At 38.1% G+C, this 24,803-nt stretch overlaps 1 protein-coding gene across 3 annotated transcripts in view; it reads right to left on the bottom strand.

Moving 5' to 3' along the window:
• OSBPL9 (oxysterol binding protein like 9) overlaps nucleotides 1–24,803 on the bottom strand; it is a 124,649-nt gene that overhangs the window by 3,330 nt on the left and 96,516 nt on the right. For 2 of the 3 annotated variants that reach the window (XM_068107545.2, XM_068107548.2), the window contains 4 exons: nucleotides 21,731–21,871; nucleotides 21,424–21,502; nucleotides 3,700–3,791; nucleotides 821–956 (listed from right to left, as the gene is read on the bottom strand). In XM_068107545.2, coding sequence (XP_067963646.2) covers nucleotides 821–956; nucleotides 3,700–3,791; nucleotides 21,424–21,502; nucleotides 21,731–21,871 — 448 coding nt within the window. Of the gene's footprint in view, nucleotides 1–816; nucleotides 957–3,699; nucleotides 3,792–21,423; nucleotides 21,503–21,730; nucleotides 21,872–24,803 lie in introns of all 3 variants that reach the window. The other variant, XM_068107547.2, reaches the window with a different exon arrangement.

The following is a 24,803-nucleotide window of genomic DNA, read 5'->3' as shown; positions in this document are numbered from 1 at the left end:
CTCTCCGTGGCAAACCATATGGAGCTACACAAAAAACCCAGCCACAAACTCTATCAATTAAACCCTCCATCAATTAGGTAAATATTTTGGTCCTTACATGGTAAATCGGAATGTTTAGCAATCTACAAGGCCTTTGCCCATAATGCTATGGTGTACTACTGCTCCACCCATCCTGGATGTCATAATTCAAATCAAGATGAAATTTCTTGAGCGTCATCTGTGGATTAATTGGTGGAGAAAAAAAATAATTAATGACGTCATTGGTCACGTGGTTCGGCCGCCATATTTATCTGAACACAAAAGCCTTAAAAACCACTAAAGACATCCTGGCCAGGGTCTGCAATCTCTGATTGCTCTTTCTTGCTATGTAATTAGAATGCCATGCCGTGGAGTTATTTCAGCTGCTCTATACATGCACAGGAGATAATTTCGGTGTATACCACTCCACATCAGAAAACTCCAGTACAAACACACAACCACACACACACAACCACACACACACAACCACACACACACACACACACACACACACACACACACACACACACACACACACACACACACACACACACACACACACACACACACACACACACACACACACACACACACACACACACACACACACACCTCTGCCATTTATAGTATATTCATTTGTAGTAGATATTTTTGGATTAAAACCACCCCGACCCCCACCCGCAATTTTCACAAGAATGGCAGCAAGTTACAAGTATTGTACATTGTTCAATTTAGAAAAGCTAATTTAAGGTGTGGACATAATTTAACAAAAACTTCAGCTCGTTTTGCCCAATTTACCAACCCGTGTTTGCCAAGGCTGTGCGGTGAGCTTTCGATCACGTGCTGCGGCTCTTTGGCGTTCCTCCAGCGCATGCTTGGCATCTGTGGCGTTTTCCATGTTTCCTGCTTTTAGACTTGTCGTTACTTCACGCCACAGCCTGTCAGGTAAAGAAGGGGGTGGGAATGGTTTACTGCACCACATTTGAAATACAGTAGAGTGTTTTGTCTACCAAATATGTTAATACAAAACAACGGGAACTAGAGTCCCCTAACCCAACAAAAATAAATAAATAATAAAAGATGGCCAACTGAGAAGAAAGTACAATGCTAGAACTAATGCAAGAAAAAGTTAAACAAATAAAGCCACCCACGAAGCAAAATACAAGCATCAAATAAAACAAATGAATCAATATTGTTACATTTGTGGGAGTAGGTAATGAAATACCTTCGTCCTATTGTATAGGGTAGTGTGCTCCGAATGTCGCGAAGAGAAACCTTCCTGCAATTAAGTCAGGCCCGGATGTCCGTGTAAGCGTTATCTGTCTCCATGGCGAGGGGTGGAGCTATGCTAATTAGTTAGGGTACAAGGGTAAATTTCCTGTGTGTAAATGCCTCTGTCGTTTTTTCCCTTTGTTCTTATAACACTTGCACCATCAACCATGCAATCGGCACATAAATTCAATAACGCGATCGCCGACAGGATCGGACACTACCACTGACACCATCCAACTCGAATCTTCTCGATGGGCGCCAAGAGTGGCCGTGAGGCCACACCCCGAAGACCGATTGGTTAAAGAACAGAGGAGCAATGCGATGGCGCAGCACGATTGGTGAAAGTGTGACATCATCATCAAACATTCTCGCACCAGGAACAAAAAGGCGAAGCGCCGCCATTTTCTCGCTCTCTGTTCCGGCATTTACAGTTGCATCGTCTCTCTTGCGTTGGCTTTGATTGCGAGCGGACGCATCTTTCTTTTTCTCTCTCTATATCTGTCTCTCTATATCTTTCTCTCTATATCTTTCTCTCTATATCTTTCTCTCTATATCTTTCTCTCTATATCTTTCTCTCTATATCTTTCTCTCTATATCTTTCTCTCTATATCTTTCTCTCTATATCTTTCTCTCTATATCTTTCTCTCTATATCTTTCTCTCTATATCTTTCTCTCTATATCTTTCTCTCTATATCTTTCTCTCTATATCTCTCTCTCTATATCTCTCTCTCTATATCTATCTCTCTATATCTATCTCTCTATATCTATCTCTCTCTCTATCTCTCTCTCTATCTATCTATCTATCTATCTATCTCTCTATCTCCATATATCTCTCTCTCTATCTCTCTCATCCTCTCTCTTGCCCTATCCCTCTCTCGCCCTCTTCGTGTGTGTGTGTGTGTGTGTGTGTGTGTGTGTGTGTGTGTGTGTGTGTGTGTGTGTGTGTGTTCGCGGCAGGCGGTTGCAGTCGCACTTCTCTCTCTGTTCCGCCATTCATTACGGACAGTCGTACAGTTGCATTGTCTCTCTTGGATTGGGCAGTCGCAATTTCACTCTCCCTGTTCCGGGCTGTGGGAAAGGCGGACGCATCCTTCTCTCTCTCGTTGTGTTGGCTCGTGACGGCTACACTTTGTGTCATGCACGCCTGGGAGGTTTGGGACGGTCGGAGCTCAGTGCAGCCGAGTGAGAAGGAGGGAGGAGGTCTAGCCTGTTCGCTTCGCGTCGGCGGTCGGCGGCGGCACCTGAGACAGGTTGGGGCATTTAGTGAGGCCATGAGCTCCTTGGATTGCACCTCTTCCAGGAATTGGTCCGAGAAGCAAACTGGGGGTTTTCAAAAAAAGTGACCTTCATGGAATAACAGAGGGCACAGAATTTCCCTGCAATGAAAAACATGTTCCAGGACACTAACCAAAGTTTACCCCCTCCAGATTATTTTTAGAGATGGGTGTGGTGTATTGTACTGCAATGGATGGAAAAGTCAGCAAAACCCTCCAATTGGCAACACAATTGGATGACAAGCCAGGGTGCAAACATACCTTTTGTGGAATAATATCTGTACACCTACAAACCAGAATTCCAGCTGAATAAAATGGCAATGCCGGTGCACAGGTTACATCGGATTTGCATGTTGCTTTTTACCAAAAGACCAAAGGTTTGCGAATTGCCCATACCACAATCAAAATATACCAAGTTGTTTTGTGACCACGATCCAATTAAAGCACTTCTCATTTTTGTTAACTGTGCCAAGTAAATTGCATAAAATCCGATTGTTTTAGTCTGCCTTAAATAAAAAGATATAACTTCACCGATCTGCCCATGTCAAATGTCTCAACATAAACCTGATTTATCAACTTTGGGATATGTTAGATCATCATGTACCATGATTCATCCACCGCTCATGCAGACTTCAACCAGAACAGCATTCGATGGAGCGCATACTTCCACCAGGCAGAACAGTTTACTTTTTGCATCTCACCAATAGACCGGATCTGGATCCGGATCTTAACCAAATTTTAATCGGCCTGTTCCTTTCACCTACCCAACTCATCCACCAAGTTTTGTCCGAATCCGTACACAACTGTGAGATATCATGCAATACTGCATATCTTTTTTGCCCAATATCCTAATGTTTCAAATGCTAAAGAATCACTTTTTAAAATTCTAGAATCCGGATCCAGAGCTTCACTAAAATCGAATCAATTTGTCCTTTTAAAGGCCAAACCTGTCCACAAAGTTTCATGAAAATCCATCTATAACTTTGAGATATCATGCTGATTGACAAGCAGACAGGTGAAAACATAATGTCGTTCACCTTTAGTGGTGCAGGTAATAACCTGAAAACCATTGGTCACTGACCGCCACAGCTATGGGACTACATCTCCGAAGTAGTTATTTCTGCATTCTACTCACCTACGAGATTCAAACTCCTCTTGGTCCTCAAGCTTGCGAACACGTTTCTTGGTGATGGACAACTCCTTGGTGTCCACGAACACTTCTGTATCCTGCAGTTGAATGAACGATGAGAAGTACTGCATATATGCTTTCATACACTAACCAGACATGTAATCCAAATTTTACATTAAGTTGGTGACAGAGAAAAAACAAGAAAAGAACAAGTACACATACATTCAAAGTACACCGCCCCATGCCAAATAATTAAATATGCTGCAGCGCGGCATTGCCGGGGCGCCTCCGGCGCCCGGCAATACCGCAGTGCAGCTCATTGAGGCTGCATTGGGAGGGAGAGGTGTACACTAATTGATTGATTAATTGTATAATTAAAATCAATAAAAGATTATCACAAAATATTTTCATAATCAATTGGCTAATCGCATAACTAAACCAGTTTTTTTTTTTTTTTTTTTTTTTTTTTTTTTTTTTTTTTTGTTTTTTTTGTTTTTTTTTTTTTTTTTTTTTTTTTTTGTATACAATATCGAGGCTCGTGAAAGAGCGAACATTAATCACATGAACACACAGAAAGACAAACCGACACATAAAACATATAACATAGGGAGCGGTAGACAAGATGGGGAGAGAGGGGGAAGGACACAAACACAACATTTGAGAGCAGGGACCGAGAGACATGGAGACATCGAGAGATCTGAGAGAGGGCGAGGGCTTTGGGGGGGGGGGGCGTGGGAAGGGGGCAGTGGGAGAGGTATAAAACATATGGACACTGCCAGGACTTCCAGGAAAGAAGTTGGAATTTCAAACAAGGTGGATCTGGGGTGAATTAGCGGGGGTAGAAAAGATCAAGGTTTTGGATGGGGGAAGATAAGAGATGGTGGTGAACAGCTGTTTTAAAGACCTGGAGGGAGGAGTGGGATTGAAGGGAGTGAGGGAGTTTGTTCCAGAGGCGGGAGAAAAGAGGAATGAAAGAGTGAAGGTGAGCGGAGAGCCGAGATTTCGGCAGTTTAACCATCAGAGGGTTGCTGGCAGATCTTGTGCGACCTGTAGGAATATTTGGGGGACAGAGCACAGAGAGAGCTGGGGGTGCAAGGCCGGAGAGGAGTCGGTAGAAGACAGAAAGACCACCTACCTGCCTGCGGTGAGTGAGTGAAAGGCCCTCAGAGATAGCTTCATCGCGGGAGATTCCAATAATTCTGAAAGCTTTGGTTTCAACAGCGTGAAGCCGAGCTAGGTGTGAGGCAGGAGCACCGGCCCATAGGGGAGAACAGTATTCCATTGAGCTGCGGATGAAAGCCTTGTATGTGGTGAGGAGCTCAGGTGTGCCGAGGAAGGACTTCGCACGACGGAGGATGCCCAGTCGGCGACTGGCTTTGGAGGCCAGCTTGGAAATGTGGTTTTCCCAAGAAAGATCATGGCAGATAGTGAGACCCAAAATCTTGAGCGACAGAACTTCTTGGAGAGGATTGTTGAGAAAGTAGATGGGAGGGTTGTCCAGTCGATCTTTTCGGAGAGACATAGTAAGAGTGTGAGATTTGTCAGGATTGAAAGACATGTTCCACTTGTTTGACCAGTCTGTGATTTTGTCCAGGTCTTCAGAGAGTGAGGAGGCAGCAGACTGCCGATCTGAGGGAAGAGGAATGGAGCGGCAGAGAGTGGAGTCATCAGCAAAGAGATAGAGAGGATTTTCGAGAGAGTCAGAGAGATCATTGATGAAGACCAGAAAAAGCACGGGGCCCAGAACACTGCCTTGGGGAACTCCAGCCTGAACAGGAAGAGGAGATGAGAGAAACCCATTCAGGGCCACACGTTGTCGACGACTAGAGAGGAAGTCCGCCAGCCATGCGTGGAGATTTCCATGGATACCAAAGGAGGAGAGTTTGGTGAGCAGAGCGGGGTGCCAGACCGTGTCGAAGGCACGTGATATGTCGAGGGAGACAGCTCTAATTTCCTGTTTGGCATTGAGGACCTCCATCCATTGTTGAGACAGCAGAAGCAGCATGTCCAGAGTAGAGTGACCTGGTCTGAAACCAAATTGATGATCAGAGATCAAGCCATTGGAGAAGAGGAAAGATTTCATATCAGAAGCAATGATGGATTCCATGACTTTGCTGATAATTGGGAGAAGGCTGATTGGTCTGTAGTTGCTAGGATCTGTTTTTGCACCTTTTTTGTGCAAAGCGGTGATGTTGGCTGATTTCCAAGCAGATGGCAGTTGACCTTGAGCAAAAGAGAGGGTGAAGAGAACAGAGAGAGGGTGAGATAGAGCAGCAGAGCAGGATTTTAGGACCCGTGGGCTGATGCCGTCGGGTCCAGTTGCAGAATCAGAGTCGAGGGCTGACAGAAACTTTTCCACCTTGTCAGTAGGAAAGGACACGGAGTCCAGGAGCAGCAGGGTACGACTGGGTATGGTGGGTACAGAGAGGGATGGGTTTGGGACACAAGATTTAGAGGCAAACACAGAGTTGAGGCATTCAGCTTTTTCACGTGCGGAGTCAGCTGTGGAGCTGTTTGAGGTAAGGGAGGGGATGGAGGGGGAACAAACACCAGAAACGGATTTGACCAGACGCCACCAGGATTTGGAAGAGGGAGACAGATAAGAGAGTTCGGTCTTGAGAACGGAGAGATATTGTTTCCTGGCTCTCCTGAGGGTGGACACACACTTGTTTCGGGCTTTGTGAAAGGAAATGAGATTTCCTTCCGTTGGATTTGCTTTCCAGGAGACGAAGGCAAGTTGTTTCTGGGCAACAGCCTCACCACAAGATTCCGTGTACCATGGACGGGAGGAAGGGTATGACAACTGAAGACGAGATGGGATAAATCTGTGCATGAGAGAGAGCAATTTACTTTGGAAGAATTCCCAGGATGAGTTGATGTCAGAGGTGGTAGAGATGGGAGACCAGTCCAGATGATTGATGGCTGCTTGAAGACCGTGCCAGTTGGCCTGAGTGAAATGCCAGACTCGTCGACGCTGAGCAGGCTCCCTGAGGATGGTCAGAGAGATGTCCACTTTAACAAGGACATGATCAGATGATCCGATCGGAGCAGAAGAAGAGCAGCAGACATTTTCAGGGAAGTTAGTCATAACCAAGTCCAGAAGAGAAGATGTTCCGTTGACTGAGATCCGGGTCGGGAAATTGACAGATTGTGTCAGTCCCAGTGAGTCGCAGAAGTCCTTTGCTGAGGAGCCATGGCTGGTGAGAGAGGTACCCACACCCAGCCAACTGGCATGATGACAGTTGAAATCACCACATATGAGGAAGAGAGAGTTGGGATGAGTAGATAGAAGTTGGTCCATATCATCAGACAGCGAGATGTAGATGGAGTCATCACTGTTTGGTGGACGGTACAACACACATATGAACAAGAGGTGGGAGCGAAGGGGAAGCCGTAGCCAGAGGTATTCCTGGGGGTGAGGTGGAGAGAGTGCAGTGCAGGGCGAGTGAGGAAGAGAGTTTTTGATAAAGATAGCAACCCCGCCTCCAGGACGAGGCTCAGGTCTATCATACCGGAGGAGGGAGTAGCCCGGGAGAGATACTATGGAATCAGAGACATCATAAAGGAGGAAAGTTTCTGTTAAGCAGATCACGTCTGGTTTGACAGAAGCAACCTGTATGGAGAGATCAGTTAAGTTTGAACGAAGGCCCCGGATGTTTGAGGTCCATACCGTTAATGAAGAGGAAGGGGGAGCATCAGATACAGAACAGGGGGGAGGAGGGGTAGGGTAAGATGTGGAAGAGGTGGAAGAGGTAGGGAGAGCTGTTGAAGGTGTGTCAGAGATTTCAGAATAGCTCGGAGAAAGGGAAGGATGGGGCGGACAAAAGGTTTGATGGTGATTGGGTGAGCCACAATGAGGTGTTATTTGAGGAGGGGGAAGAGCGAGGCAGAAGGTTGGGGGAGATGGAGGTGAGAGTTTGAAGGGGGAAGAAGCGGGGAGGACGCTTTGAGGAGGGGGAGTGAGCGGGGGGAAATTGAGAAGCAATGAGGGTGGGGAGATTTGAAGGGGAGGGGTGAGGGGGGAGTTTGGGAGGGAAGGGACAAGGGGAGGGATTTGAAAGGGATGGGATATGGGGGAGATTTGGAGGGGAGGGGTGAGGCAGGAGTCTAGGAGGGGAGGGGCGAGGGGGCGTCTTGGCGGGGAGGGGTGAGGGCGTAGTTTAGGAGGGAGGGGGCAAGGGGGGAGATTTGAAAGGGATGGGTGATGGGGAAGATTTGGAGGGGAGGGGTGATGGGGAAGATTTGGAGGGGAGGGGTTATGGGGAAGATTTGGAGGGGAGGAGTGAGATTGGATTTTTGAAAGTGTACGATTTATGGGAAACGAACATTTATTGCAAAATGAGTTTCTTGTGACCTTCGAGTTAAAAATACGTTTAAGGACGCTGGATGGAGGATGGAGTGCAGGAGAGTTTAGGGAATGTAGAACAAAGGCACTATAGGAGATGGATATTTTTTTTTTTTTTTTTTGGGATGAATTGATTTGGTGAGCAAGTCGAAAGCAGCCTTTTAAAGAAGAAGAAGAAAAAGGTGTTATAAAATATGACGGAATACATAACTTGAGGGGAAAGTGTAAACATTGAAGGTTAATGAGTGAAAACTATCTGGGGAAATGGGGGAGAAACACGTGGTCGAAGAACGAACGAACGAATAAGAATGAATAAACGAATGAGAACAGAGAAGGAAATTGTTTTTTTTTTTTTTTTTTTTTTTTTTTGAGTTGAGATTTACACAAGGAAGTAGGCTATGGGTGAAAAGACTGGGAATACAGAGAACGAAAGTTATTGGATCACAAACGACGGACCACTGAGAGAAAAACAAAGCCTCAAGGTTGTACAGTGCACACTGTACAAGGCCTTGCTCGCGACACGGCAAACAGACGATCAATTTATGAAAGATAAACACCGAGAAACAACCAAAGTTGCACACAATAACTTCACACACCGAAAGATAAATACAGTTTCGACAAAATACAATTGTGAACAGACTTAACTTCGAAAAACGTGGAGACCGTGTGGAGCTTCGTCCGGACAACCAAGAAAGATGAAGTAGTGCTTCATCCGAAGATGTATCTTTTAGAAATTTAATTAAATAAGTCATTTATAAAAAATTAAATAATTAATTGATTACTCAATAAATAATTAATCGATTAATCAATAAATACTTAATAGATGAAATGATTAATCAATAAATCAAAAATATCCTTGATAGCCACATCACTTGGTCACTCATGTCCAAATATTAGCTTCCCAGCTCAAAAGGTGCCTGAGATATTGGCCAAATGAGAAAGAAAATAAATAAATGATTAATAATGAAAATAAATAAATAATAATCATAAAAAAATTAAATTATTAATCAATTTGGTCAGAGAACACAAACTACCACTATTTCATCAGAATCTGTAACTTAAAAAAAAAAAATTTTTTTGTCATTAATCGAATAATTAAATAATTAATCGATTAATTGATTAATTAATAAATCAAAAATATCCTTTCCAGCCAAATCACCTGGTCATTGGCATGTCCAAATATCAGCTTCCTAACTCAAAAGGTGCCTGAGTTAATAATGGTCAGAAGATAAATGAAATTTAATTAATTAAATAAGTACTTAATTAAACGCTAATAATTAAATAACTCCTCAATTAATTGATTATTCAAAAAACAAAAAATACCGTATTTGACAAAGGACTTGCTCACTACTGTGCCGAAATTTCAGCTTCCGAGCTCAAAGGATGGCTGAGATATCGTCCGGACAACCAAGAAAGAAAACAAACAAACAAGAAAACAAACAAGTACACATACATTCAAAGTACACCGCCCCATGCCAAATAATTAAATATGCTGCAGCGCGGCATTGCCGGGGCGCCTCCGGCGCCCGGCAATACCGCAGTGCAGCTCATTGAGGCTGCATTGGGAGGGAGAGGTGTACACTAATTGATTGATTAATTGTATAATTAAAATCAATAAAAGATTATCACAAAATATTTTCATAATCAATTGGCTAATCGCATAACTAAACCACTAGTGCTTCATCCGAAGATGTATCTTTTAGAAATTTAATTAAATAAGTCATTTATAAAAAATTAAATAATTAATTGATTACTCAATAAATAATTAATCGATTAATCAATAAATAATTAATAGATGAAATGATTAATCAATAAATCAAAAATATCCTTGATAGCCACATCACTTGGTCACTTATGTCCAAATATTAGCTTCCCAGCTCAAAAGGTGCCTGAGATATTGGCCAAATGAGAAAGAAAATAAATAAATGATTAATAATGAAAATAAATAAATAATAATCATAAAAAAATTAAATTGGTAATCAATTTGGTCAGAGAACACATAAACTACCACTATTTCATCAGAATCTGTAACTTAAAAAAAAAATTTTTTTGGGTCATTAATCGAATAATTAAATAATTAATCGATTAATTGATTAATTAATAAATCAAAAATATCCTTTGCAGCCAAATCACCTGGTCATTGGCATGTCCAAATATCAGCTTCCTAACTCAAAAGGTGCCTGAGTTAATAATGGTCAGAAGAGAAATGAAATTTAATTAATTAAATAAGTACTTAATTAAACGCTAATAATTAAATAACTCCTCAATTAATTGATTATTCAAAAAACAAAAAATACCGTATTTGACAAAGGACTTGCTCACGACTGTGCCGAAATTTCAGCTTCCTAGCTCAAAGGATGGCTGAGATATCGTCCGGACAACCAAGAAAGAAAACAAACAAACAACCAGAGTGAAAACTGAGTACTCTCTTTCAGCGTGCGTCACTGCCGAGCCCCCTTTGGTGCCCGGCAATGACGATTTGCAATGCCTGGAGATGGCATAGGAAAGGAGCGGTGTACAACAAGTACACATACATTCAAAGTACACCGCCCCATGCCAAATAATTAAATATGCTGCAGCGCGGCATTGCCGGGGCGCCTCCGGCGCCCGGCAATACCGCAGTGCAGCTCATTGAGGCTGCATTGGGAGGGAGAGGTGTACACTAATTGATTGATTAATTGTATAATTAAAATCAATAAAAGATTATCACAAAATATTTTCATAATCAATTGGCTAATCGCATAACTAAACCAGTAGTGCTTCATCCGAAGATGTATCTTTTAGAAATTTAATTAAATAAGTCATTTATAAAAAATTAAATAATTAATTGATTACTCAATAAATAATTAATCGATTAATCAATAAATACTTAATAGATGAAATGATTAATCAATAAATCAAAAATATCCTTGATAGCCACATCACTTGGTCACTCATGTCCAAATATTAGCTTCCCAGCTCAAAAGGTGCCTGAGATATTGGCCAAATGAGAAAGAAAATAAATAAATGATTAATAATGAAAATAAATAAATAATAATCATAAAAAAATTAAATTATTAATCAATTTGGTCAGAGAACACATAAACTACCACTATTTCATCAGAATCTGTAACTTAAAAAAAAAAAATTTTTTTGTCATTAATCGAATAATTAAATAATTAATCGATTAATTGATTAATTAATAAATCAAAAATATCCTTTGCAGCCAAATCACCTGGTCATTGGCATGTCCAAATATCAGCTTCCTAACTCAAAAGGTGCCTGAGTTAATAATGGTCAGAAGATAAATGAAATTTAATTAATTAAATAAGTACTTAATTAAACGCTAATAATTAAATAACTCCTCAATTAATTGATTATTCAAAAAACAAAAAATACCGTATTTGACAAAGGACTTGCTCACTACTGTGCCGAAATTTCAGCTTCCTAGCTCAAAGGATGGCTGAGATATCGTCCGGACAACCAAGAAAACAAACAAGAAACCAGAGTGAAAACTGAGTACTCTCTTTCAGCGTGCGTCACTGCCGAGCCCCCTTCGGTGCCCGGCAATGACGATTTGCAATGCCTGGAGGTGGCATAGGAAAGGAGCGGTGTACAACAAGTACACATACATTCAAAGTACACCGCCCCATGCCAAATAATTAAATATGCTGCAGCGCGGCATTGCCGGGGCGCCTCCGGCGCCCGGCAATACCGCAGTGCAGCTCATTGAGGCTGCATTGGGAGGGAGAGGTGTACACTAATTGATTGATTAATTGTATAATTAAAATCAATAAAAGATTATCACAAAATATTTTCATAATCAATTGGCTAATCGCATAACTAAACCAGTAGTGCTTCATCCGAAGATGTATCTTTTAGAAATTTAATTAAATAAGTCATTTATAAAAAATTAAATAATTAATTGATTACTCAATAAATAATTAATCGATTAATCAATAAATACTTAATAGATGAAATGATTAATCAATAAATCAAAAATATCCTTGATAGCCACATCACTTGGTCACTCATGTCCAAATATTAGCTTCCCAGCTCAAAAGGTGCCTGAGATATTGGCCAAATGAGAAAGAAAATAAATAAATGATTAATAATGAAAATAAATAAATAATAATCATAAAAAAATTAAATTATTAATCAATTTGGTCAGAGAACACATAAACTACCACTATTTCATCAGAATCTGTAACTTTAAAAAAAAAAATTTTTTTGTCATTAATCGAATAATTAAATAATTAATCGATTAATTGATTAATTAATAAATCAAAAATATCCTTTGCAGCCAAATCACCTGGTCATTGGCATGTCCAAATATCAGCTTCCTAACTCAAAAGGTGCCTGAGTTAATAATGGTCAGAAGATAAATGAAATTTAATTAATTAAATAAGTACTTAATTAAACGCTAATAATTAAATAACTCCTCAATTAATTGATTATTCAAAAAACAAAAAATACCGTATTTGACAAAGGACTTGCTCACTACTGTGCCGAAATTTCAGCTTCCTAGCTCAAAGGATGGCTGAGATATCGTCCGGACAACCAAGAAAGAAAACAAACAAGTACACATACATTCAAAGTACACCGCCCCCATGCCAAATAATGAAATATCCTACAGCGCGGCATTGCCGGGGCGCCTCCGGCGCCCGGCAATACCGCAGTGCACCTCATAGAGGCTGCATTGGGAGGAAGAGGTGTTCGCTAATTGATTGATTAATTGTATAATTAAAATCAATAAAAGATTATCACAAAATATTTTCTTAATCAATTGGCTAATAGCATAACTAAACCAGTAGTGCTTCATCCCAAGACCTATCTTTTAGAAATTTTATTAAATGTCATTAATAAAAAATTAAATAATTAATTGATTAATCAATAAATAATTAATCAATTAATCAATAAATAATTAAGCAATTAAATGATTAATCAATAAATCAAAAATATCCTTGATAGCCACATCACTTGGTCACTCATGTCCAAATATTAGCTTCCCAGCTCAAAAGGTGCCTGAGATATTGGCCAAATGAGAAAGAAAATAAATAAATGATTAATAATGAAAATAAATAAATAATAATCATAAAAAAATTAAATTATTAATCAATTTGGTCAGAGAACACATAAACTACCACTATTTCATCAGAATCTGTAACGTAAAAAAAAAAAAAATTCTTGTCATTAATCGAATAATTAAATAATTAATCGATTAATTGATTAATTAATAAATCAAAAATAGCATTTGCAGCCAAATCACCTGGTCATTGGCATGTCCAAATATCAGCTTCCTAACTCAAAAGGTGCCTGAGTTAATGGTCAGAAGAGAAAGGAAATTTAATTAATTAAATAAGTACTTCATTAAACGCTAATAATTAAATAACTCCTCAATTAATTGATTAATCAAAAAACAAAAAATACCGTTTTTGACAAAGGACTTGCTCACTATTGTGCCGAAATTTCAGCTTCTTAGCTTGAAGGATGGCTGAGATATCGCCCGGACAACCAAGAAAACAAACAAACAAACAAACAAACAAACAAACAAGAAACCAGAGTGAAAACTGAGTACTCTCTTTCAGCGTGCGTCACTGCCGAGCCCCCTTTGGTGCCCGGCAATGACGATTTGCAATGCCTGGAGATGGCATAGGAAAGGAGCGGTGTACAACAAACAAGAAAACAAGTACACATACATTCAAAGTACACCGCCCCATGCCAAATAATTAAATATGCTGCAGCGCGGCATTGCCGGGGCGCCTCCGGCGCCCGGCAATACCGCAGTGCAGCTCATTGAGGCTGCATTGGGAGGGAGAGGTGTACACTAATTGATTGATTAATTGTATAATTAAAATCAATAAAAGACAAGTACACATACATTCAAAGTACACCGCCCCATGCCAAATAATTAAATATGCTGCAGCGCGGCATTGCCGGGGCGCCTCCGGCGCCCGGCAATACCGCAGTGCAGCTCATTAAGGCTGCATTGGGAGGGAGAGGTGTACACTAATTGATTGATTAATTGTATAATTAAAATCAATAAAAGATTATCACAAAATATTTTCATAATCAATTGGCTAATCGCATAACTAAACCACTAGTGCTTCATCCGAAGATGTATCTTTTAGAAATTTAATTAAATAAGTCATTTATAAAAAATTAAATAATTAATTGATTACTCAATAAATAATTAATCGATTAATCAATAAATACTTAATAGATGAAATGATTAATCAATAAATCAAAAATATCCTTGATAGCCACATCACTTGGTCACTCATGTCCAAATATTAGCTTCCCAGCTCAAAAGGTGCCTGAGATATTGGCCAAATGAGAAAGAAAATAAATAAATGATTAATAATGAAAATAAATAAATAATAATCATAAAAAAATTAAATTATTAATCAATTTGGTCAGAGAACACATAAACTACCACTATTTCATCAGAATCTGTAACTTAAAAAAAAAAAATTTTTTTGTCATTAATCGAATAATTAAATAATTAATCGATTAATTGATTAATTAATAAATCAAAAATATCCTTTGCAGCCAAATCACCTGGTCATTGGCATGTCCAAATATCAGCTTCCTAACTCAAAAGGTGCCTGAGTTAATAATGGTCAGAAGATAAATGAAATTTAATTAATTAAATAAGTACTTAATTAAACGCTAATAATTAAATAACTCCTCAATTAATTGATTATTCAAAAAACAAAAAATACCGTATTTGACAAAGGACTTGCTCACTACTGTGCCGAAATTTCAGCTTCCTAGCTCAAAGGATGGCTGAGATATCGTCCGGACAACCAAGAAAACAAGAAAACAAACAAGTACACATACATTCAAAGTACACCGCCCCATGCCAAATAATTAAATATGCTGCAGCGCGGCATTGCCGGGGCGCCTCCGGCGCCCGGCAATACCGCAGTGCAGCTCATTGAGGCTGCATTGGGAGGGAGAGGTGTACACTAATTGATTGATTAATTGTATAATTAAAATCAATAAAAGATTATCACAAAATATTTTCATAATCAATTGGCTAATCGCATAACTAAACCAGTAGTGCTTCATCCGAAGATGTATCTTTTAGAAATTTAATTAAATAAGTCATTTATAAAAAATTAAATAATTAATTGATTACTCAATAAATAATTAATCGATTAATCAATAAATACTTAATAGATGAAATGATTAATCAATAAATCAAAAATATCCTTGATAGCCACATCACTTGGTCACTCATGTCCAAATATTAGCTTCCCAGCTCAAAAGGTGCCTGAGATATTGGCCAAATGAGAAAGAAAATAAATAAATGATTAATAATGAAAATAAATAAATAATAATCATAAAAAAATTAAATTATTAATCAATTTGGTCAGAGAACACATAAACTACCACTATTTCATCAGAATCTGTAACTTAAAAAAAAAAATTTTTTTTGTCATTAATCGAATAATTAAATAATTAATCGATTAATTGATTAATTAATAAATCAAAAATATCCTTTGCAGCCAAATCACCTGGTCATTGGCATGTCCAAATATCAGCTTCCTAACTCAAAAGGTGCCTGAGTTAATAATGGTCAGAAGATAAATGAAATTTAATTAATTAAATAAGTACTTAATTAAACGCTAATAATTAAATAACTCCTCAATTAATTGATTATTCAAAAAACAAAAAATACCGTATTTGACAAAGGACTTGCTCACTACTGTGCCGAAATTTCAGCTTCCTAGCTCAAAGGATGGCTGAGATATCGTCCGGACAACCAAGAAAGAAAACAAACAACCAGAGTGAAAACTGAGTACTCTCTTTCAGCGTGCGTCACTGCCGAGCCCCCTTTGGTGCCCGGCAATGACGATTTGCAATGCCTGGAGATGGCATAGGAAAGGAGCGGTGTACAACAAGAAACCAGAGTGAAAACTGAGTACTCTCTTTCAGCGTGCGTCACTGCCGAGCCCCCTTCGGTGCCCGGCAATGACGATTTGCAATGCCTGGAGGTGGCATAGGAAAGGAGCGGTGTACAATTATCACAAAATATTTTCATAATCAATTGGCTAATCGCATAACTAAACCACTAGTGCTTCATCCGAAGATGTATCTTTTAGAAATTTAATTAAATAAGTCATTTATAAAAAATTAAATAATTAATTGATTACTCAATAAATAATTAATCGATTAATCAATAAATACTTAATAGATGAAATGATTAATCAATAAATCAAAAATATCCTTGATAGCCACTTCACTTGGTCACTCATGTCCAAATATTAGCTTCCCAGCTCAAAAGGTGCCTGAGATATTGGCCAAATGAGAAAGAAAATAAATAAATGATTAATAATGAAAATAAATAAATAATAATCATAAAAAAATTAAATTATTAATCAATTTGGTCAGAGAACACATAAACTACCACTATTTCATCAGAATCTGTAACTTAAAAAAAAAAAATTTTTTTGTCATTAATCGAATAATTAAATAATTAATCGATTAATTGATTAATTAATAAATCAAAAATATCCTTTGCAGCCAAATCACCTGGTCATTGGCATGTCCAAATATCAGCTTCCTAACTCAAAAGGTGCCTGAGTTAATAATGGTCAGAAGATAAATGAAATTTAATTAATTAAATAAGTACTTAATTAAACGCTAATAATTAAATAACTCCTCAATTAATTGATTATTCAAAAAACAAAAAATACCGTATTTGACAAAGGACTTGCTCACTACTGTGCCGAAATTTCAGCTTCCTAGCTCAAAGGATGGCTGAGATATCGTCCGGACAACCAAGAAAACAAACAAGAAACCAGAGTGAAAACTGAGTACTCTCTTTCAGCGTGCGTCACTGCCGAGCCCCCTTCGGTGCCCGGCAATGACGATTTGCAATGCCTGGAGGTGGCATAGGAAAGGAGCGGTGTACAACAAGTACACATACATTCAAAGTACACCGCCCCATGCCAAATAATTAAATATGCTGCAGCGCGGCATTGCCGGGGCGCCTCCGGCGCCCGGCAATACCGCAGTGCAGCTCATTGAGGCTGCATTGGGAGGGAGAGGTGTACACTAATTGATTGATTAATTGTATAATTAAAATCAATAAAAGATTATCACAAAATATTTTCATAATCAATTGGCTAATCGCATAACTAAACCAGTAGTGCTTCATCCGAAGATGTATCTTTTAGAAATTTAATTAAATAAGTCATTTATAAAAAATTAAATAATTAATTGATTACTCAATAAATAATTAATCGATTAATCAATAAATACTTAATAGATGAAATGATTAATCAATAAATCAAAAATATCCTTGATAGCCACATCACTTGGTCACTCATGTCCAAATATTAGCTTCCCAGCTCAAAAGGTGCCTGAGATATTGGCCAAATGAGAAAGAAAATAAATAAATGATTAATAATGAAAATAAATAAATAATAATCATAAAAAAATTAAATTATTAATCAATTTGGTCAGAGAACACATAAACTACCACTATTTCATCAGAATCTGTAACTTTAAAAAAAATTTTTTTTTTGTCATTAATCGAATAATTAAATAATTAATCGATTAATTGATTAATTAATAAATCAAAAATATCCTTTGCAGCCAAATCACCTGGTCATTGGCATGTCCAAATATCAGCTTCCTAACTCAAAAGGTGCCTGAGTTAATAATGGTCAGAAGATAAATGAAATTTAATTAATTAAATAAGTACTTAATTAAACGCTAATAATTAAATAACTCCTCAATTAATTGATTATTCAAAAAACAAAAAATACCGTATTTGACAAAGGACTTGCTCACTACTGTGCCGAAATTTCAGCTTCCTAGCTCAAAGGATGGCTGAGATATCGTCCGGACAACCAAGAAAGAAAACAAACAAACAAGAAAACAAGTACACATACATTCAAAGTACACCGCCCCATGCCAAATAATTAAATATGCTGCAGCGCGGCATTGCCGGGGCGCCTCCGGCGCCCGGCAATACCGCAGTGCAGCTCATTGAGGCTGCATTGGGAGGGAGAGGTGTACACTAATTGATTGATTAATTGTATAATTAAAATCAATAAAAGACAAGTACACATACATTCAAAGTACACCGCCCCATGCCAAATAATTAAATATGCTGCAGCGCGGCATTGCCGGGGCGCCTCCGGCGCCCGGCAATACCGCAGTGCAGCTCATTAAGGCTGCATTGGGAGGGAGAGGTGTACACTAATTGATTGATTAATTGTATAATTAAAATCAATAAAAGATTATCACAAAATATTTTCATAATCAATTGGCTAATCGCATAACTAAACCACTAGTGCTTCATCCGAAGATGTATCTTTTAGAAATTTAATTAAATAAGTCATTTATAAAAAATTAAATAATTAATTGATTACTCAATAAATAATTAATCGATTAATCAATAAATACTTAATAGATGAAATGATTAATCAATAAATCAAAAATATCCTTGATAGCCACATCACTTGGTCACTCATGTCCAAATATTAGCTTCCCAGCTCAAAAGGTGCCTGAGATATTGGCCAAATGAGAAAGAAAATAAATAAATGATTAATAATGAAAATAAATAAATAATAATCATAAAAAAATTAAATTATTAATCAATTTGGTCAGAGAACACATAAACTACCACTATTTCATCAGAATCTGTAACTTAAAAAAAAAAATTTTTTTTGTCATTAATCGAATAATTAAATAATTAATCGATTAATTGATTAATTAATAAATCAAAAATATCCTTTGCAGCCAAATCACCTGGTCATTGGCATGTCCAAATATCAGCTTCCTAACTCAAAAGGTGCCTGAGTTAATAATGGTCAGAAGATAAATGAAATTTAATTAATTAAATAAGTACTTAATTAAACGCTAATAATTAAATAACTCCTCAATTAATTGATTATTCAAAAAACAAAAAATACCGTATTTGACAAAGGACTTGCTCACTACTGTGCCGAAATTTCAGCTTCCTAGCTCAAAGGATGGCTGAGATATCGTCCGGACAACCAAGAAAACAAGAAAACAAACAAGTACACATACATTCAAAGTACACCGCCCCATGCCAAATAATTAAATATGCTGCAGCGCGGCATTGCCGGGGCGCCTCCGGCGCCCGGCAATACCGCAGTGCAGCTCATTGAGGCTGCATTGGGAGGGAGAGGTGTACACTAATTGATTGATTAATTGTATAATTAAAATCAATAAAAGATTATCACAAAATATTTTCATAATCAATTGGCTAATCGCATAACTAAACCAGTAGTGCTTCATCCGAAGATGTATCTTTTAGAAATTTAATTAAATAAGTCATTTATAAAAAATTAAATAATTAATTGATTACTCAATAAATAATTAATCGATTAATCAATAAATACTTAATAGATGAAATGATTAATCAATAAATCAAAAATATCCTTGATAGCCACATCACTTGGTCACTCATGTCCAAATATTAGCTTCCCAGCTCAAAAGGTGCCTGAGATATTGGCCAAATGAGAAAGAAAATAAATAAATGATTAATAATGAAAATAAATAAATAATAATCATAAAAAAATTAAATTATTAATCAATTTGGTCAGAGAACACATAAACTACCACTATTTCATCAGAATCTGTAACTTAAAAAAAAAAATTTTTTTGTCATTAATCGAATAATTAAATAATTAATCGATTAATTGATTAATTAATAAATCAAAAATATCCTTTGCAGCCAAATCACCTGGTCATTGGCATGTCCAAATATCAGCTTCCTAACTCAAAAGGTGCCTGAGTTAATAATGGTCAGAAGATAAATGAAATTTAATTAATTAAATAAGTACTTAATTAAACGCTAATAATTAAATAACTCCTCAATTAATTGATTATTCAAAAAACAAAAAATACCGTATTTGACAAAGGACTTGCTCACTACTGTGCCGAAATTTCAGCTTCCTAGCTCAAAGGATGGCTGAGATATCGTCCGGACAACCAAGAAAGAAAACAAACAACCAGAGTGAAAACTGAGTACTCTCTTTCAGCGTGCGTCACTGCCGAGCCCCCTTTGGTGCCCGGCAATGACGATTTGCAATGCCTGGAGATGGCATAGGAAAGGAGCGGTGTACAACAAGAAACCAGAGTGAAAACTGAGTACTCTCTTTCAGCGTGCGTCACTGCCGAGCCCCCTTCGGTGCCCGGCAATGACGATTTGCAATGCCTGGAGGTGGCATAGGAAAGGAGCGGTGTACAATTATCACAAAATATTTTCATAATCAATTGGCTAATCGCATAACTAAACCACTAGTGCTTCATCCGAAGATGTATCTTTTAGAAATTTAATTAAATAAGTCATTTATAAAAAATTAAATAATTAATTGATTACTCAATAAATAATTAATCGATTAATCAATAAATACTTAATAGATGAAATGATTAATCAATAAATCAAAAATATCCTTGATAGCCACATCACTTGGTCACTCATGTCCAAATATTAGCTTCCCAGCTCAAAAGGTGCCTGAGATATTGGCCAAATGAGAAAGAAAATAAATAAATGATTAATAATGAAAATAAATAAATAATAATCATAAAAAAAATTAAATTATTAATCAATTTGGTCAGAGAACACATAAACTACCACTATTTCATCAGAATCTGTAACTTAAAAAAAAAAAATTTTTTTGTCATTAATCGAATAATTAAATAATTAATCGATTAATTGATTAATTAATAAATCAAAAATATCCTTTGCAGCCAAATCACCTGGTCATTGGCATGTCCAAATATCAGCTTCCTAACTCAAAAGGTGCCTGAGTTAATAATGGTCAGAAGATAAATGAAATTTAATTAATTAAATAAGTACTTAATTAAACGCTAATAATTAAATAACTCCTCAATTAATTGATTATTCAAAAAACAAAAAATACCGTATTTGACAAAGGACTTGCTCACTACTGTGCCGAAATTTCAGCTTCCTAGCTCAAAGGATGGCTGAGATATCGTCCGGACAACCAAGAAAACAAACAAGAAACCAGAGTGAAAACTGAGTACTCTCTTTCAGCGTGCGTCACTGCCGAGCCCCCTTCGGTGCCCGGCAATGACGATTTGCAATGCCTGGAGGTGGCATAGGAAAGGAGCGGTGTACAACAAACAAGAAACCAGAGTGAAAACTGAGTACTCTCTTTCAGCGTGCGTCACTGCCGAGCCCCCTTTGGTGCCCGGCAATGACGATTTGCAATGCCTGGAGATGGCATAGGAAAGGAGCGGTGTACAACAAGAAACCAGAGTGAAAACTGAGTACTCTCTTTCAGCGTGCGTCACTGCCGAGCCCCCTTCGGTGCCCAGCAATGACGATTTGCAATGCCTGGAGATGGCATAGGAAAGGAGCGGTGTACAAAAAGTGTATTGTGTAAACGTACCCCATTCTCCCACTTGGCATGCATCACCCCGTTCCATTCTCCCTCAATTGAACAGAACGACTTCTTCTCATTGGGGGAGCTGGAGGAAAATGTGCTGCATTATCAAACTAGTTGGTGCACTTTGGTAGCCAAAACATCCTACTTCCCTCTGCCCCTTTCCCCATACCAATAAACCATCATGAGCAATTTGCAATAACTTGCTCATTTCAGCACCGAGATACTGTAGGGCACATCCCTCAGTGACTCCTCATGTAATCAAACTGGACCATTATGGGAAGAACCATTCAGCAGAGGACAAAACACTCACAATATGTCGGCAGTGATCCTATGTTTGTAGCCGCCATAAAAAGGCTTCGTATGGAAGGTGATGGTGGCTGTGAACCCAGAGCGAGCGCAAGCGATGGAGCACTCACCGCCCAGCTCAACCCAAGGTACAGTTAGGATTGACCTGGGGGAAAAGATAATCATGGAGATGCGAAAATGAACATGTACTCCAAGGCTGGTATGATAATAAATAAATAAACACCACTTGCCCTCCTTTACTTTCCAAAAATCTCTTATCCCTGTTCATATCCAGTGGTACAGACAAACTTTTCCATGAACTCCCACTGGCACATTTTAAAACCTCATCTCTGTTTAAATTTGATGATCATTCCTAAATTGGACAACATTGGACAGTTTATCTATCCGAGTTGATGTATTCAGCATTTCCATCTGTGTTGAGTGCTTGGACCCCAAGATCAAATCCCAAAGTTTTGATTCACGCATCTCCTACAAATGAGGTACTCACAATTGGCCAGGACATGCCAAAGTAAGTACAAGACACAGGGAAAAATTTAAATATTTATATTAATAATACAGTCATAGAGACTTGCATATTCAATAAAATTAAATAAAGAAAACTGGTACATCGGACTATTGTGGGCAACTCGTTCGTTGGCGTTTCTGAAAGCCCCAAATAAAAGGTCACCTTCTAACGTTACTCTCCCACAATGGCAGTCGCGTCTGTTAAAGGGATGTTACTCCCCCACTTAATGTTGGTATAACACACTGCTTGTAAACAGATTTAAAAAAAAAAATCCTTTCCTTCAATGACAACTTGTAAAGTGTTGGTGGAACATCACCCGAACTCAATTGCTGCAATTAAATCCGCAAACACCATCTATAACACAAGATAAGTTTGGGTGTGTCATTGGTTGTTATCTCCATATGCGGGTTTTAGAATGTGGAACAGAGCCCTCCCAGGTCTTAATGTATCTACCTTTGTGTGTGTATGCATGCAAGTTGTTTTTGGGCCTCAGGAGATGTATATATGTACATATATGTGTGTGCGTGTATATATGTACATGCTCGCACATGTATGTGTGTGTGTGTGTGTGTGTGTGTTGCCATTTTTCTCAGATGGCCAAGTGGAGCTTTGGCAAACTTTTAGAGGTTCATCATCGAGTGTCAGGGAGTGTTTGAGGCTAAAATTATTTTTGAAAAATTAGAAAAACAAGTACAGATACATTCAAAGTACACCACCCCCATGCCAAATAATTAAATATCCTACAGCGCAGCATTGCCGGGGCGCCCCCGGCACCCGGCAATACCGCAGTGCAGCTCATAGCTGCATTGGGAGGGAGAGGTGTACACTAATTTATTGATTAATTGTATAATTAAAATCAATAAAAGATTAATAAATAACCACCTTTAGAGGCCATTTTTCCCCGCAAAGCGGGGGTTGGCCTTTTTCGGGAACCGTGGTTGTTGTTGTTTTTTGGTCCCCTTTTTGAAGCAATGTTTTACGGCCGGATGCCCTTCCTGACGCCAACCCTTTTTGCCGCCTTTAACGACAAACAGGGAATTACCAGTGAACTGGTACTCAATTAGCCGACCTCGGAAGGATGACAGGCTGAGTCAACCCCCCTGGCGTTAATTCAGCGATCGACCGGGATTCGAACCCAGGATCCTAGGATCCTAAGCCGGCACCCTAGCTGCTAGCCCAACACCAGGATTAAAAATCAATAAAAGATTATCACAAAATATTTTCTTAATCAATTGGCTAATAGCATAACTAAACCACTAGTGCTTCATCCGAAGACGTATCTTTTAGAAATTTCATTAAATAAGTCATTAATAAAAAATGAAATAATTAATTGATTAATCAATAAATAATTAATCGATTAATCAATAAATAATTAATCGATTAAATGATTGATCAATAAATCAAAAATATCCTTGATAGCCACATCACTTGGTCACTGTCATGTCCAAATATCAGCTTCCTAACTCGAAAGGTGCCTGAGTTAATGGTCAGAAGAGAAAGGAAATTTGATTAATTAAATAAGTACTTAATTATAATAAAAAAAATAACCACCTTTAGAGGCCATTTTTCCCCGCAAAGCGGGGGTTGGCCTTTTCGGGCACCGTGGTTGTTGTTGTTTTTTGGTCCCCTTTTTGAAGCAATGTTTTACGGCCGGATGCCCTTCCTGCCGCCAACCCTTTTTGTCGCCTTTTACGACAAGCAGGGAATTACCAGTGAACTGGTACTCAATTAGCCGACCTCGGAAGGATGACAGGCTGAGTCAACCCCCCTAGCGTTAATTCAACGATCGACCGGGATTCAAACCCAGGATCCTAGGATCCTAAGCTGGCACCCTAGCCGCTACACCAACACCAGGGCTTGCTAACGTAATTAATCAACACTTAATTAATCGCTAATAATGAAATAACTCCTCAATTAATTGATTAATCAAAAAACAAAAAATAGCGTTTTTGAAAAAGGACTTGCTCACTATTGTGCCGAAATTTCAGCTTCCTAGCTCAAAGGATGGCTGAGATATCGCCCGGACAAACAAACAAGAAAGCAAGAAAACAAACAAACAAACAAACAAGTAAAGATACATTCAAAGTACACCGCCCACATGCCAAATAATTAAATATCCTACAGCGCGGCATTGCCGGGGCACCTCTGGCGCCCGGCAATACCGCAGTGCAGCTCATTGAGGCTGCATTGGGAGGGAGAGGTGTACACTAATTGATTGATTAATTGTATAATTAAAATCAATAAAAGATTATCACAAAATATTTTCATAATCAATTGGCTAATAGCATAACTAAACCACTAGTGCTTCATCCGAAGATGTATCTTTTAGAAATGTAATTAAATAAGTCATTAATAAAAAATTAAATAATTAATTGATTAATCAATAAATAATTAATCGATTAAATGATTAATCAATAAATCAAAAATATCCTTGATAGCCACATCACTTGGTCACTGTTATGTCCAAATATTAGCTTCCCAGCTCAAAAGGTGCTTGAGATATTGGCCAAATAAGAAAGAAAATAAATAAAGAATTAATAATGAAAATAAATAAATAATAATCACTAAAAAA

This window comes from Myxine glutinosa, chromosome 2, assembly GCF_964187855.1.
Source record: "Myxine glutinosa chromosome 2, kmMyxGlut1.1, whole genome shotgun sequence".
Lineage (NCBI taxonomy): Eukaryota > Metazoa > Chordata > Myxini > Myxiniformes > Myxinidae > Myxine > Myxine glutinosa.
The sequence above is the reverse complement of the archived record's forward strand: the minus strand, read 5'-3'. Positions and strand labels throughout refer to the sequence as shown.